This window comes from Fundulus heteroclitus, chromosome 12, assembly GCF_011125445.2.
Source record: "Fundulus heteroclitus isolate FHET01 chromosome 12, MU-UCD_Fhet_4.1, whole genome shotgun sequence".
Taxonomy (NCBI): Eukaryota; Metazoa; Chordata; class Actinopteri; order Cyprinodontiformes; family Fundulidae; genus Fundulus; species Fundulus heteroclitus.
Window position 1 is genome coordinate 25,902,025 of NC_046372.1, and position 15,014 is coordinate 25,917,038.

General features: G+C 38.5%; 1 protein-coding gene across 1 annotated transcript in view; it reads left to right on the plus strand.

Annotated features, from left to right (window-relative positions):
• The window catches only part of LOC110368697, an 81,877-nt gene that overhangs the window by 15,082 nt on the left and 51,781 nt on the right, over positions 1-15,014 (plus strand). The window contains exon 2 of the mRNA XM_036143793.1: positions 4,601-4,630. Within this exon, the coding sequence (XP_035999686.1) occupies positions 4,601-4,630 (30 nt within the window). The remainder of the gene's footprint in view (positions 1-4,600; positions 4,631-15,014) is intronic.

A 15,014-nucleotide genomic window follows, 5' to 3' on the forward strand; every position in this document is an offset into this window, starting at 1 on the left:
TTATATTTTTCCTTGATTTGAGCAGCTAAATAAGGTTTTTTGCCAACAGAATGAGTATTTTTCCCCTAAAATATAATAATTAGATATCCTGCTCTTGAAATAAGATGATGGAGATGAATTGTTCTTATTTAAGTGCAAATATCTTATTGCATTGGCCAATAGTCTTATTTAGCTGCTCAAATCAAGGAAAAATACACTAATTTCAAGAAATTTTTACTTTCTTTTAGATCCCTTTTTCCACTAAAGACATGGAGGAAGATCTTAAACAATTGCTTTTAACTTACTTACATATGTCTGGGAGAAATCAAGCAACGTTTTAACTTTCCAGGTCATTAACAGTAAATTGGAGGATTACCCTAACAGCAAATGCCATCTTGTTCTGATGAATAAATTCAAAAACATACAATTTGGCTTTAATATCACCTTTCAACGGGCTTGTTAAACTGTTCCTGACTAAGATAAACAAACAAAACAAAAAAAGGAGAGGAAATCTACTCAATCAGTGAAACTGCTCTCTATCTGACCACAAACAGTTAATTGCTAGCCAGGGATCAAAATCAACCCAGAGGTGAGTTATTGATAAATGTTACCTGCCCCTTGGCTTGCAGCTGTACACAGTCACACGGCCCTGAAAGCGTAAAGCCCTCATTATGTGTCTGCTGCCGTTATTGCACGGTTTGTATCCACTTATCCCGTCCACAGTGGCCGCTCTCTTTCACACGCTTACTTACAGATTGAGTTCAGAGTTGTTCTAAAACTGAGGAGCCAGAAAATCTCGCCGAGGAGGTTGAATGACTGGCTGTTACATCCTGGACCTGTTACCTCCGCTAAAATCTTTAAAAAGAGGAAGACAGTGAGGTGGCATGGACATATGGCAAATGAAACATCTCTCTTCATCACTAAATTTAAAATGATTTTGAACATGATTCTGATATTTTTTGGGAATTGAGACCAAATCTGGTTTTGCAATAATATCTAAACATTTAACCGATTTAACAGATTTTTACTCACAGCTTCCCAATAAATTACTTTTTAACGTTGCTTAAGGTGCTGCGCTATTTACACCTTTTCACTTTTTACAAAGCTGTTATGATATGTAATCATATTTATAGGAAAGCTGATTTGGCTCTCTGGAGTTTTGAGTACTGCCCTAAAATTAGTTTGAGTGCAAGAGCTCAAAAACTTGTTTGATGTGTTAGAAAAACATTCACTGACTACAGTTTGGGTTTCAGCCCTGGATAAGTTTAGAAAAACTCACTTTTGCTAATGTATTTTCATTTTTATGTCGTGTTTCGCTATTATTTTAGTTTGATTCTCAGCTGTGTAACTTTCCTATTGGGAATTTATAATCTCATTACCACTGACATTTCCCACATGTCAAGAACTGAATGGAGGACACTGAGTGTGAATGGAAAGTCCAGTGGATTCAACCTTTAATTAACTCGCAGTAACACATGGTATTTAATGTTAAATTATTCAGTGTTAATAGCTTATGACAATTACCCATTTTGGTTTATTATGAATAAGAATGAAGAGAGATTTATAGTAGATTGACGAGGCTTCGCTGTGAATGGCTTTCATTGCAAATATATCACGGAAGTGGAAAGCTGCCGGTGATCCCGTCCTTGATTACAAAGCAGGATATAAATGTAATGTAAATATAGTTCTTACAGTAAGCATATTTTTCGGCCTAAAAGTCACTCTGGAATATAAATCGCATCAGTCAAAAATGTGTCATAAAGAGAAAAAAAAACGTAAATCGCATCGGACCATAAGTCACATTTTATTTTGAAGTTTATTTCACACAATGAAAGTCTAAAAACTGACATTTAATCTGGTAAGACAACTTATTCAATTAACCAGCTGCATCTACAACCAGCTGAATAACATGGAACATACCTGAGAGGTTGAATAGAGTAAATTAGTTCAATAAGCCAACAACATCAACTGGGCAAGTTATTGCCAACGCATTTCAGTGTAAGGAGCTGTTTTGCTGAAAGTTGTCAAAATTACACTGAAATTAGACCGTGAGCGTAACGGTGCTACATGCTAGGCTAACAGTACGACACGGATGTTTCAGAGCAACATAAAGCTCACGTTCATCAGCAAAGTTGTAAACCACCCAGAAGACATCGCTGTAAGCTAGCGCTAGCTGCTATTAGCTTCACAGACGGCCCAGTAACGGTTCTGTCTCAGTCTGGGTCTTTAGAGCTGCACCACGCAACACTTCACTGCGTGAATACAGACTGAAACAGAGAAACAACATATATACATGTTCAATCTTTGTTGTCTATAAATTAATATTTCAATAAATATTTAAATAGTGCAGGAGCAGGATAGTTGTCACAAGTCTAGAGCGCCCTCTTGTGGCTATAGATGGTAATGTTTACTGCTTGGTTCATGTTGTTTAGTATGATTTACCATTGAAAATTTATATATAAGTCACACCTGACTATAAGTAGCAGGATCGGCCAAACTATTTTTAAAAAAGTGCAAATTATCGTCCGAAAAATATGGTAGTCTTCTCTTCCCCCTGAAACTGTTGCACTGAAATAATTCATTGAATTACTCAATGAATTACTACTCAGCTTGAATCACTTATTTACCTCGTTGACTGTGTGCCTCTGATAACCGTCTTTTTGGTAAAATTAGTTTTATGTAGTGTGGAATGAGACAATATATTGAAATTCATTAATTATTTCATAAAGTACATTTGTAGTTCCAAACATATTCAGTGTTTCTAATCACTTTTTACCTTACCAAAAGCTTCTCTTTCCTACAGCCTGGATGACACGTAATTGAACAAATATGCAAATTAGGTGATGACATCATCCAGTGACTTCAAGCAACTTTTGGGACAGGCAAAAGTGTCTTGCTGAGGAGTTGGCAACAGGTGTTATAGGTCTGACAATCAGTTAAACCTCACATCTTTGGACTACAGTGTGTAACCAAGACAGGTGGTTGTCTCCTGAGTTAATTCACAACTATAATCATGATTTCGTAAAACTTAAATAAAAGGCATAATTCTTTGTGTGTGTGTGTGTGAGTCAGAGGGATGTAAAAAATGATTTTATCTTCACATCTTTCCAACCATCCTCACCCATTTTCAAATATTAGCTGGAGCTCATGCATATAGAAGACTTTAACATATTTTGCATAATCAAAATACAATAATGCAGATCTTTTGTCTGTAAATTTGGCAGCAGAAGCTTCTGATTGCTAAAGTTGATTGAAGTGTTTAGATGATGAGCTTTTGGGCTCATTGTTTTTCTTTGCTTCTGAATAGTCTGTCCATTTGTGCAAATAATCGTGTGTGTTTACAGGTTAAATAATGCACTCTCTTCATAGTCTTGTGTTTGATTGTGATTAAATTTGTAGTTGATTAAGTTTTTAATCAGCTCCTTTTGTCTCTTGGAACAATCTATCCTTGTTTCAATTTCACATTGTGTTTCTCTTCTATTAACACAAAGATGTTAAAAACTAAAATTATTTCACCTTTTGGTTGGTGTTGTAGCAGAAATATTTTAATTTAATTAATTAATTTAATTTGAATTTAAAACTGTATTTTGACATTATGTAGCAGCTATCTTAATTGTTAACACTGTTGTATTGTCGCTATTTTGATACTATGCATCATAAAACTTATTGATTTTTATTCAAAACTTATCTGCCAATGTTGTTTTTAAAAAGTGTACTTGAATAATATGCTATCATAATTAAACTATAAGCAACAACATCTTAAATTTAACTGGATGAATATTTGATAAACTATATTTGATAAATTAGCTATATTTGATAAACTAGCTAATGGTCAAGTGTTAGCTGTTAGCACAAAAGGTATTTTTTAGGTGTTAGATTAGGCAAAAGATGGATCTATGTCTGGATCAGTATTTTTTCAGCTATATACTAGACTTGCTTGTAGATCATTTACTCCAGTCCCATTAATTGTCTTCATTAAAATATGTAATAAGAATAATGTCCTCTGAGGGTGGCCGTAAAAGTATCGTTTTTTACCAACTACAGCAACCAGATCGCCATGACTAAGCTTACCATGAAGATGGACGTGATAAATCAAGAAAAAAAAGAATAATGTGTGGCATAATAGGAAACTACTCAAATTCAACATTTAATAAGGAAAATGTAGTTTTTATTTTGTCTTGCACATTGTTCATGGACTATTAAAATTCTAAGATCTTCTAAGATATTGTACTCTCTTTTTCCTCTACTCTATTTTTGTAACCTTCTCTCCCTTTTAACTTTTTGCCTCCTTTCTCTCTTCCTTTCTCTCTTTTACCTTTCCTTTTCTGTGTCCATTAAATCTGAAATAACTTCAGATATAATGTCCAATAAAGTTTTTTTTTTTATCCATATCAATAGGAGCACTATAGAGACATCAGTAAAGCTCCACTTCTGATAGTAAATCTGCTGGGCTCTCTGAGTGCTACGCTGCCAGACGGGCACATTTAGAAATATATTGTGTTTCATAATTGATTGAAGATGTGAAATGTTGACAAAAAAGATTGCTTTAGCAAATATGGTTAGAAAAGTATGTTTCCTATCCTATTCATTGACTAACCTCCTGTTTCTCTCCTTTTTTCAGTAAAGAAAGCCAAACTTCATGGGCCACCAGGTAAGAACCCATTCAAACATTCTCCTTTATTTACACTTCTATGAGTAAATGTTTAGCCTACATAGAAAGCTTCAAATTACATTGGACATTAAATATATCCATTTACAGGCCCCTGTTTGGTACATCTTGCTTTGGTACTCTGCTAGGGGGCCGTTCACAATTCACAAAACCGCTGCGTTTTCAGAAGTCGACGAGGATGCACACTCGTTTTCTAAGGGAACTCAGGCCGTTACCTCAAGCAGTTTTAACAAGCTGTTATGTGTTGTTAAAGTGGATTTAATTATCATGACCCAACTCTCCTACTGACTTTATGTGGGACCTTTTTGCAACATGCAGCAAGACAATTAAACTCAGGGATGCATGCTCTGACAGCTGGCCACTGGGCTCCGCGGGGAGGAGAGATGCAGGGCAAAGAGCACTGAGGCTCAACACAACAGCACAGTTCAGACACACTTCAGGGCCAAGCGTCTGTGTGTATGCGGAGATATACTTTAGCGAGTTTGTTGTGATAAAGAACAGTAAAATTAGCTAAAATACGGGCCGTACAAATCAGCCTTTAACTGTACACTGCAAAAACGGAACTAGAAATAAGTAAAATGTTCTTAGAATTAGTCTATTTGGCCTTGATTTGATCAGGTAAATAAGATGATTTGCCAATGGAATAGGATTTGTGTATTAAAAAAGGAACAACTCATCTCCATCATCTTATTTCAAGTGCAGGATGTCTAAATATCTTATTTTAGGGGTCAAATACTCATTCCATTAGTGAATATCAAGGATAAATACACTAATTTAATCCATCTTTTGCCAGGAGTGAATGCTGCTTGTCGGGACTTTAATGCAATCAACTGGTTTCCTTATATAGGACATTTTTGACCAATCTGTATAATCTGACCCAATCTGTATAATCTGATTGAACTTGATTTTGTAAAGTGCCTTGAGATGACATGTTTCATGATTTGGCGCTATATAAATAAAATTGAATTAAATTGAATTAATTTTAAGAACATTTTACTTATTTTTAGATCCGTTTTTGCAGTGTACACAAGACCTCAGCTCAGCCCTTTCTGGTCAACCTAACAACGATATAGTGCTCACTGCCTCTGTAGTGAGAAATAACAAAAATGCATTCTGTTTTTTCCTCTTTTTTTTTTCACTATAAAAGGCATTATTTTATTCAAATAAAACAAAACTCTTGTAGTGCACTTACGGGCCAAGTTATAAAATTTACACTGTTTTCTAGTCCATAAATTATTCCTACTTATATTTCGTAGAATATAAATATCTTTATTGTCCACAGTGGGCAAATCCAGGTGTGACAGTCCCAAAAACAAGTAGACAGAAGAGGCCAGACTCACACACAAGTTTAATCAGTGTGAAATTAGTTACATTTAACGTTAAGCTGTGCAGCAGAAGAGAAAGACTTATCAGAAATGGAAAACTCTCCTCTGAAATGATTGGATGTCTGTGGGCTGGACATCCTGTAGGCGGTCTCCAGTGTGCCATGAAAATATTCCCAGGCATTGCAGCTCCGCCACCAGCCTGGACCTTTGATAGAAGGCAGCATGGACCCCTGGTTTTTAACCTATATGAACGTTGCAGTAGTAAGACCAATTAGAGCAGAAAACCTTTTAATGCAACATGTCATTGTCCAGTTTTAGTGAATATGTATGAAATGTAGTCTCACCTTTCTGTTCTTAAAGGCACATACAGACCCTGCAAAAACAGATTCTTGTGTTCATGCAGGGTCTGCATGTGTAGGTTACTACAGGCCATGTTCTTTAAGAAAGGCTGTTTTGTTTTCTTTGGTTGTAACGAGTTGTTTTTTGAGATATGGTTGCCTTTTATCGTCTTAAACAAGTTTGCTTATTCTCCTCTGACCTCTGCCATCAACAAGGCATTTGTGTTTACGCCACTTTTTCTTTTTAGGATCATTCTCTATAAACATGAGAGATGGGTGAGCATGAAAATCCGCGTATTTCTGAAACACTCGGAGCAGCCCACCTGGCACCAACAATCCTGTCGCATTTTAAGTCCTAAATGCATTGATTTGCTACCTAGTCCAATTATTTGTTAACACAACTCAACAAGTTAGTCTACATTTACATTTAAAAGTAGGATTCTCCAGTTAAAATGGTGCGATTGTGCTATCTGTAAATAAAAACCTTGGCAGATAATTGAATGCCTAAGAATGGAGCTTATTTGCTGTTCCTGGTTTTGTTTTCGCTTTTAAGGATCGAGGTATGACCTTTAGATCTTCTAATAATGAACTTTGACATATGAGTTTCTACTCACCCACCACACATAGACTGGAGACGCAACAGTGAAGCCGTCTAAAAGAAGGGGCAGAGCAGACTGGACTTCTTGAGGAAGCTAAGGTCCTTCAAGGTTTGCAGCAAGATGCTGCATGTCTTCTATCGATGATGACGAGACCCCCACCTCCTGACAAAAGTGGTGCTTCTCTCTTTCCGCAGCAGCGAATAATGGATTTTTCGAAGACAGGGCAAGCGGGAGTGAAGGTGGCACAATAGTTAGGGAGTTTGTCCTGTAACTTTATCTTTAACTTTATCCTGAAACTTGCTGCAATTAACTATGATTTATTTTTTTCAAGCTGTATGCCAACGGAATTTTGTTCTGTACGCACTTCGTGCATACAAAATGACAATAAAGTTGTCTAAGTCTAACTGGAGGGTTGCTGATACCCTGCTCCGACCGTCTCAGTCGTTATGTCCTTGGGGAAGATACTTTACCCGCATTGCCTGCAGGCGGTGGCCAATGTGTGGCAGCCTCGCCTCTGTCAGTCCGCCCCAGGGCAGCTGTGGTTGCTAACGTAGCTCACCACCGTCAGGGTGTGAATGTGTGACTGACTGACTGTAGTGTGAAGCGCTTCGTGGTTGTTGGGCTTGATAAAGTGCTATACAAGTACAAGACATTTACTATTCTGTGAGGCGAGAAGCCGGTAGCCGAGCTAACACAGTTAGGATTTGTTTTTTTGACATGGGAAAATGTCTTTGCTGCGACTTTAGATCTTCTATAAGTCTGTTGTTGAGAGCGTCGTCTCCTCTGCCAGAGACCTAAAAAGGCTCAACAGCCTTATAAAGAAGGCGGGTTCTGTTCTGGGGACGACTGGGGCATCTCTGGAAATGATAATGCAAAGAAGGATTCTTTATAAAACTAAGAAAATTATGCATAACCCTAACCATGCTTTTTATGAGAAAAACGGAGCGTCTTCAGTCAGAGGCTTCTTCAAATTCGCTGCAATACAGACCGTTACAAGTGATCTTTCCTGCCAACAGCCATCACCATCTACAATAACTCTGAAGAATTTGCAGAGTTATTAAATAATATTCATTATTTAATGTCCCTTTGGAATCAATAAAGTACATTTGAATTTGAATTGCTGGACATACGTACACCTTAGAATGTCAGCCATGCCACTTTGATCAAACTCAAAATGTTGCAGTATTGTCTATAAAGGATTAATGATTCTCCCTTTGGTTCATAAGCTGTTCACCATCTGAATGTCAGCTTTCTAAACCAGCTTTGGCAAGCAATTAATTGAAACCCAGAGGATAGTCCAAACATCCGTTGGGTAATTCACACATTAAAAGTTACTTGCAAACCAAACAGCTTTTAGTTACAGACTGCAAAACATGTAAATGTCAGGTTTTGTGCGTTGGTTTGTGGGCCAGAGTGTCGGAAAGAGTTCGAGAGGCACACGTTGATGAGCGACAGAGATTTTAAGGAGCAAACAAAGATTACAAGATGAAGGCACCAGGAACGCGACCAAAAGAGGGTAGACTCTGGAATCAAGACGAAGATCCTGGCAACGAGTGAGGAGAGACAGGTGGCTTTAAATAGAGGGATGAACAAAGGGGAAATCAGGGGCACAGGTGAAGACAATTAGACCAATCAGTGATAGGCGCAAAGAAGGAAACTGACAAGGAAAGAGACAGAACACAAGGATCTAAAGGGAACAGGAATACAAGGAGGTAGAAAACAGGGGAATCTACCTGGTGACAGAAACAAGAATCTACAGATAATAACCCATATTACTAAGTGCTAACTTAATCAGAACTTAAAACTCTGTAATCACACCTCTGAGAATACGTGACAGTTTATTTCTCTAAATGTCTTTAGAAATCTGTTTACTTTAGAAAATAAATCCCAAAAACAAACCGTGAACAGAGAGTTATCATCTATAAATCCTGAATACATGTACAGTTTCATAACTTTCTGCCTGGGTTAAAGTGGTAGAATAACTATGAAGTGAAGACATTAAGGTGGAGCTACTTTGTTTTACTAGAGTTAGTAAAATTTAAGCAGTGTTTAGTTTTAAAGAAATATGACAATTAGCGGCACTCGTTTTATTTTAGTCAGAAAGTGTTCAATATAAACAAAACTGTCTCAAAAATTATGTCTAAGATTATGCTAACTTAGAAATATGTTAGTATTGGTATGGGATCTGTTTCTGTACCAGGGTAAGCCCATTTTTCTTTTCCCCTAGAATAAGACACTGGGTTAGAAACACAAAGCTACTTCAAACTGTTTTAAGACGTGTTGGCAAAATGGAAGCCCCTCTTCTCAGCCACTTTCCAATTTTTAAGCCTCTCTTTGGGCTGCAGCTGTTTGTCCCTTCAACTTGTCTGCAGGTGGCGATGAGGGAAGAACAACAGAAACGAGTGGGTGAATACGAAATCAATTTGGAGGAGGAGGAAAGAAAAATCAACAGATCAGCTCAGACAAAGGCCCACCTGCTAGCAGGGGAACAATGTGTCATTCACTTACAAAGGAGAACATGAAGAAAAATCTCACAGACATTTCAAGTGACAGTGACAAACTCAGAGTCCAGAACCTCATTTGTGTTGAGCAGTTTGGAGAAGTGGGAATAAAGAGACTTCATAGCTACTCTGGTGGATCATAGGATTTAGATTTTTTAGTTCTCCCAGTTTGACCCAGTTTCCCTAAAGCGTGTGTGAATGTCAATACTTCTCTGTCAACCCTGGCACTAGAAGCATGGTTATCAATCTTGGTGCTTCATGCATCTGTGGATCAGCACACCTGATTCAAATTATTGTAATATCCCCTCAGCATCGCATTAAGGGCCGCAGAAACCTGATAATCATCCATTAATTTTAATCGCATATGTGACAACAGGGTAATAGCTGAAATATGCAGGACGGTGGGTCCTGAAGACCAAGATTTAGAGCTACTGCTTTAAGACTAGATTTTTTTTATCAGGGCAGAATTAAACACTGCAGGGCAGATGATGTTTGTTGTATTATTATCTATGTACTCACCAACATTTAGAATTGTTTTGTGAATTTCAAAGGCACTTAGTAGTAAAAATACAGGGGTTATCACCAAATAGTGCATGGATCCGAAAAAAAGTTGCTTGTGGACATGCATTTTTTATTTTATCCCACTCTTCATTCCTGGCAGAGTTCTTTGGTTTTTAGCGTTTGTAGAGCTCAGTATTCCTCTGTTGTGCCTCTTGTCACTTTGCTGTGTTTGCTTGTTGAGGGACTGGAGATAAGAATTAGCTCGGGGTATTTCTTTCCATCCATCCATCCATTCATGCATGGATGGATGCATGGATGGATGCATGAGGAAAACCCAGAAATCCCCATTCCCACTGACATGCGTAATGTTATTCAGGGGTTTCCCAACGCGTTTACAGGCCTGACGGCATATTTCAGGTGTGTCAGACTCATTTCTATATGGGGCCACTTTGGCGTCATGAAGTCATTAAAAGGGTCGGTTGCACGTGTATAGATGATACTTTTCATTTCATAATTTCATTCCAGTTCACATAGAAGTATAAAAAATGCACAGTAACATAGAAATAGCAACCTTAGGCCCAGTTTATACAGTTTATCTGCAAGAAAAGTTGATATTGGGGTGAGTTACACTTACAGTAGGGCACAGTTTTAGCCCCTTTATACAATTTAAAAGGATATATATACCTCTACTTTATCACATGATATGCCTTTTTTTTGGCTCTTGAGGGCCGGATAATTTATCTTGATGGGCCGGATTCGGCCTGCGGGCCTTGAGTTTGACACCTGTGGCATATATAGTCCCTCCAAAAAGTTCTAGGTCTTCCTTGGGGTCTCCCCCCAGTGGGAAGAATCTGGAAAACCCTCAAAGGGAGGCGGCCAGGGAGCATCCTGATTCATTAATATGCATTGTCCCATTCACTTATAAATAAGTACAAATACAAAAGTTGGACTTCTGTTTCCCCGTCCCTTGAGCTTTCTTCTTACAATCAGTGTTTTTTTAGACAATCTCCACAGCAGCTCCCTGTGTGGGGAGAGGAGTATGGGTGGGCTAGTTCCTCCTCAAGTCAACAATGGCTTCCTTAGTCTTGTTTCAAGTCCAGGTTGTTGTTGGTGGAGCAATCCACCAGAAGTTTCACCTTCTCTCTAAAAGCAATCTTGTCAATATCCTGGATGAGACCCACCACTGTTGTGTCATCTGCATACTTTAGGTGGGTCATCAGGAGGAAGAGCAGAGAGGGGGGGCGACGCTCAGTTGGATGTTGTTGGAGTTGTTTCTTCCCAAACATACATTCTGGGGATGGTTGGTAAGAAAGTCCAGGATCCTGTGTCACATAGGGAATCTCAGAATTAGCTGGTAAATGGACTAAACTTATATAGCGCTTTTCCAGTCATGCTGACCACCCACAGCGCTGTAGATGGATTGTTCCTGCTCACAGAGAGAGATCCTCATCTCCAGTCACTGCGTCCATCAAAGATTTCCGTCCTCTGTCTCCTTGTCCTCCGAGTCCAAGGAAGAAATTCTTCTGGAAATTCTTATAATCTCCTCTCTGTGCCCTTAGATCTGCTGTTGAAATTCATCCTTAGTCCATCAATGCCACTCACCTTCCTTTCTGCCCCCCAACGCTACACTGCCGTGGCCACAAACTAAGAGTCATTACATATTTCACCACCATCTGCCAGCCTCTGTATCTGCACACGTCTTCCTGATGGCTCTTCATCATTCTCACAATCTAAGAATCAGTTTGCTCCTCATCGTCAGTTTTCAAGCTCCTCTTCTTCAGCCAACACTCACCTCTATTCCTCGGTGGCTTCCTGGATCGCCTCTTCAAGCCCTGAAGAAACTTGTTAGTCTCAATAAACCATTTAATCATTTATCAACTTTAGGTTCTTACTAAAGGCCAACATGACAGGAGAGGCAGTCTGGAAAGTTCACTTCTCTGACAATTTGACCTATATCTGTTTTTCCTCAGGGCGGTAGTGTCTGGCATTGATGCCGACATTTTTTTTTTTTTTTTACCCAGGATGCCCCTCTGTCAGGTGACACAGTTATTTGTTTCAGGTCAAGACAAATTTTGTAGGTTTTGTCCCCTCTCCAATGACCCATTTTTGGGAGACGTGCTGTGATTTATGCTTCAGAGTAAGAAGCGATGGATTTATTTCCAGAGGGAACTGGCTGCTGTCCCCGGACATTTCTGAATCCCCGTTGGTGAATGACCCCAGTGAGAAGGTGGCTGGTTTCTGTGTCATTGGATCAGCTTTCTATTACAGAGGATTTATCCTGATTTACAGTCTCCCGCGAATGTATTCATACCACTTTTCACATTTTTTGGGGTTAAAGCCACAAACCTCCATGTATTTTTGTGGGATTTGATGTGATAGACCGTGAATTGAACGGGGAAAACATATTGAAGCTTAGGGTTGTAAGGTTAAGAAGTGTGGAAAATCCATATAAATGGCATGTAGGTCTAAAGCTGCAACATCTCTCTCAGTGTTTGGCAGAAATATTAAAGAATAAATGCTAACTTTGCTGATTCTCTAAAATATGGGGTACATTTTTACACCTTGTTCTAGGGCTGGGCGATAAATCAATTTAATCGATTAATTCAAATTTACAATTCTTTAAGATTTCATTTTTGGAAAATCTGGATTTTATTTTGCCAATACACTCATTGGGTTTCCATAAAGAGAACAGCATGTGATGCTGAATATATGTTTAGGCAAATGTATTGTCAAAATATTGTTAAGTAGAAACTTTTATTTACCATAATACGAGGTACCTAATTTACTTATTTACTTTTTTTAAACTTAGTTTGAAGTTCACAAGTGCAGTGAAGCCTGTTCTTAGCTCAATGTGTAATACCACTAGCAGCAAATGTTTTGTTATATTTTAATTGTTTATAATGGCACGGCTGCCATCTTGTTTTACAAGCATGTTTCACAGCTTGTTTTTAGTTGCACTTTGAATTCAGGTCAACTCCCTGACGAAATGCTTGACATAAATGCAAGGTTTTTAAATAATTTCTTTAATTTCTTTTTATGAAACAAAAAGGAGGAAAAGATCGATTAATCGGATTTGGTATGATAAAATCAGAGATTTATTTTTTAATCCATATCGCCCAGCCCTACCTTGTTCCAGTAAAAAGTTTACATGCAATTATCACAGACTTGCCTGATTTACAGTCATTAAGTGTGGCCTCTCAAGGCCAGGAGTGGAATGATGATGCGTCATAACAGCTTAGACTTACTTTAGATTTCTTTTTTGAAGGAGGCATGTTCGTTTTGATTGAAGCTAATAAAGTAAATCCGGAACTCTGCGCCACATATTGTTATATAATTTAGCTTGAGCAGAGTATTGTATAAAGATCTGTTATATTTGGTGCCGGATTCATTACCTGTCAGTAACGGTGGTTATACCTGGAGTTCACACTGCAGAATAATGACCGCAGAGGAGTCTCTGGCTTTAATGAAGGGATACTGTTGGTGTAATGAGGCAGCCCTGCACTGACACAGCCTGAACTGTTGTGCCCAATCACTGTTTTTCTGAGATTTCTTCTGAGTCAATTTACTTCATCCAGTAACTATATGTCCACTTTGGAGGACTATTTCTCTGTAATTGCTGAAAAAAGTTGTATTGCAAGTCACTTTCAGGCACAATTTGTAAAACTCACACTTTCAAACAGTCTTTCAAACTGTCTCATGTTAGAGCAGAAATGAGGCAAAATAAAAACAAGGTGGTTTTTAAAGTTGTTTTTAAATTGCATTGTAGAATATTGCAATGCACAATATATATAATTGCGAAGAGCTTCATTTGCTTATAAAGTTTATTTTGTCAAGTACCCATTTCCAATGTATTTTTGCACAAATCTATTAGCTAACTTTATTTGTATAGAGTCATAAGCTGTGAGAGAGTCCAGCTACAATAGCTGATTGCTAAAGGTCAGACCAGCTTGATAGCATTGTTTTCTTTCATTGTTAATTCTCCACCGTCGCTTTGCATCAAAACAGCCTCATACTTAAGAAACCATTGAACAGAAACGTTTTCTGCATCATCAATAACTTTAAAGTGAGAGTTTCACCTGCAGAAACGAAGGTTTGAGAACATCAACAACCACCCAGCAGGATTTCTCCTCTTGCATCCTAAAACGGTGTTGCCACCAGGGCAGAGCTTGCTCAAGGTAGTCAGGAAATAGATTTGAGTGCATCTACACATGTTGAGAGGAGGACTTCTGCACAGCAGCTGTGTGACAAAAAGTGCAGCAATAAGCCGGTTCTATCCAGAAGATATTTAAGGTCAGAGTCCAGTTCTGCAGGGAATAAAGGAAAAACAGCAGTAATCATTAATTTAACTAAAGAAGGATTCATACTCAGCAAGCTACTTTTAAGGATACCGCTGAAGGACCAGTTTTATGGATCATCAGGAACCCAAAGCGGAGAGGTTCGGCTACAGAGAAGAAGAATTTAGTTTCCTAATAAAGTCGAGTTAGAGACCAGACCATCTTCTTTCATCATGCCGACCACTGAGCCATGTTAGATGGTAATAGAGGATGATCTGCCTTCCCTGGATGATGTCACAGCTAACAGAACACCAGACCAGGTGTACCTTCTATGAAGAGAAAATGACAGAGAACAAAAGGTTTGAAAGTTAAAATCACAACAAACAATGCAGATTGGAGAGCAGTAGGAGAACTCAGCAGAGAGAGAGAGAAATAGACCCTGATGTCCTCCAGCATTCCTAAGCCTATAGCAGCATAACTATAGAGGTAGCTCAGGGTAACATGAGCCACTCTAACTATAAGCTTTGTCACAAAGGAATGTTTTAAGATTAGTCTTAAAAGTAGACGGGGTGTCTGCCTCACGGACCAAAACTGGGAGTTGGTTCCACAGGAGAGGAGCCTGATAGCTAAAGGATCTGCCTCCCATTCTACTTTTAGAGACTCTAGGAACCACCAGCAGACCTGCAGTCTGAGAGCGAAGTGCTCTGTTAGGAACATACGGGGTAATCAGAGCTCTGATATATGATGGAGCTTGATTATTAAGGGCTTTATACGTTAGAAGGAGAATTTTAAATTCTATTCTTGATTTAACAGGGAGCCAATGAAGGG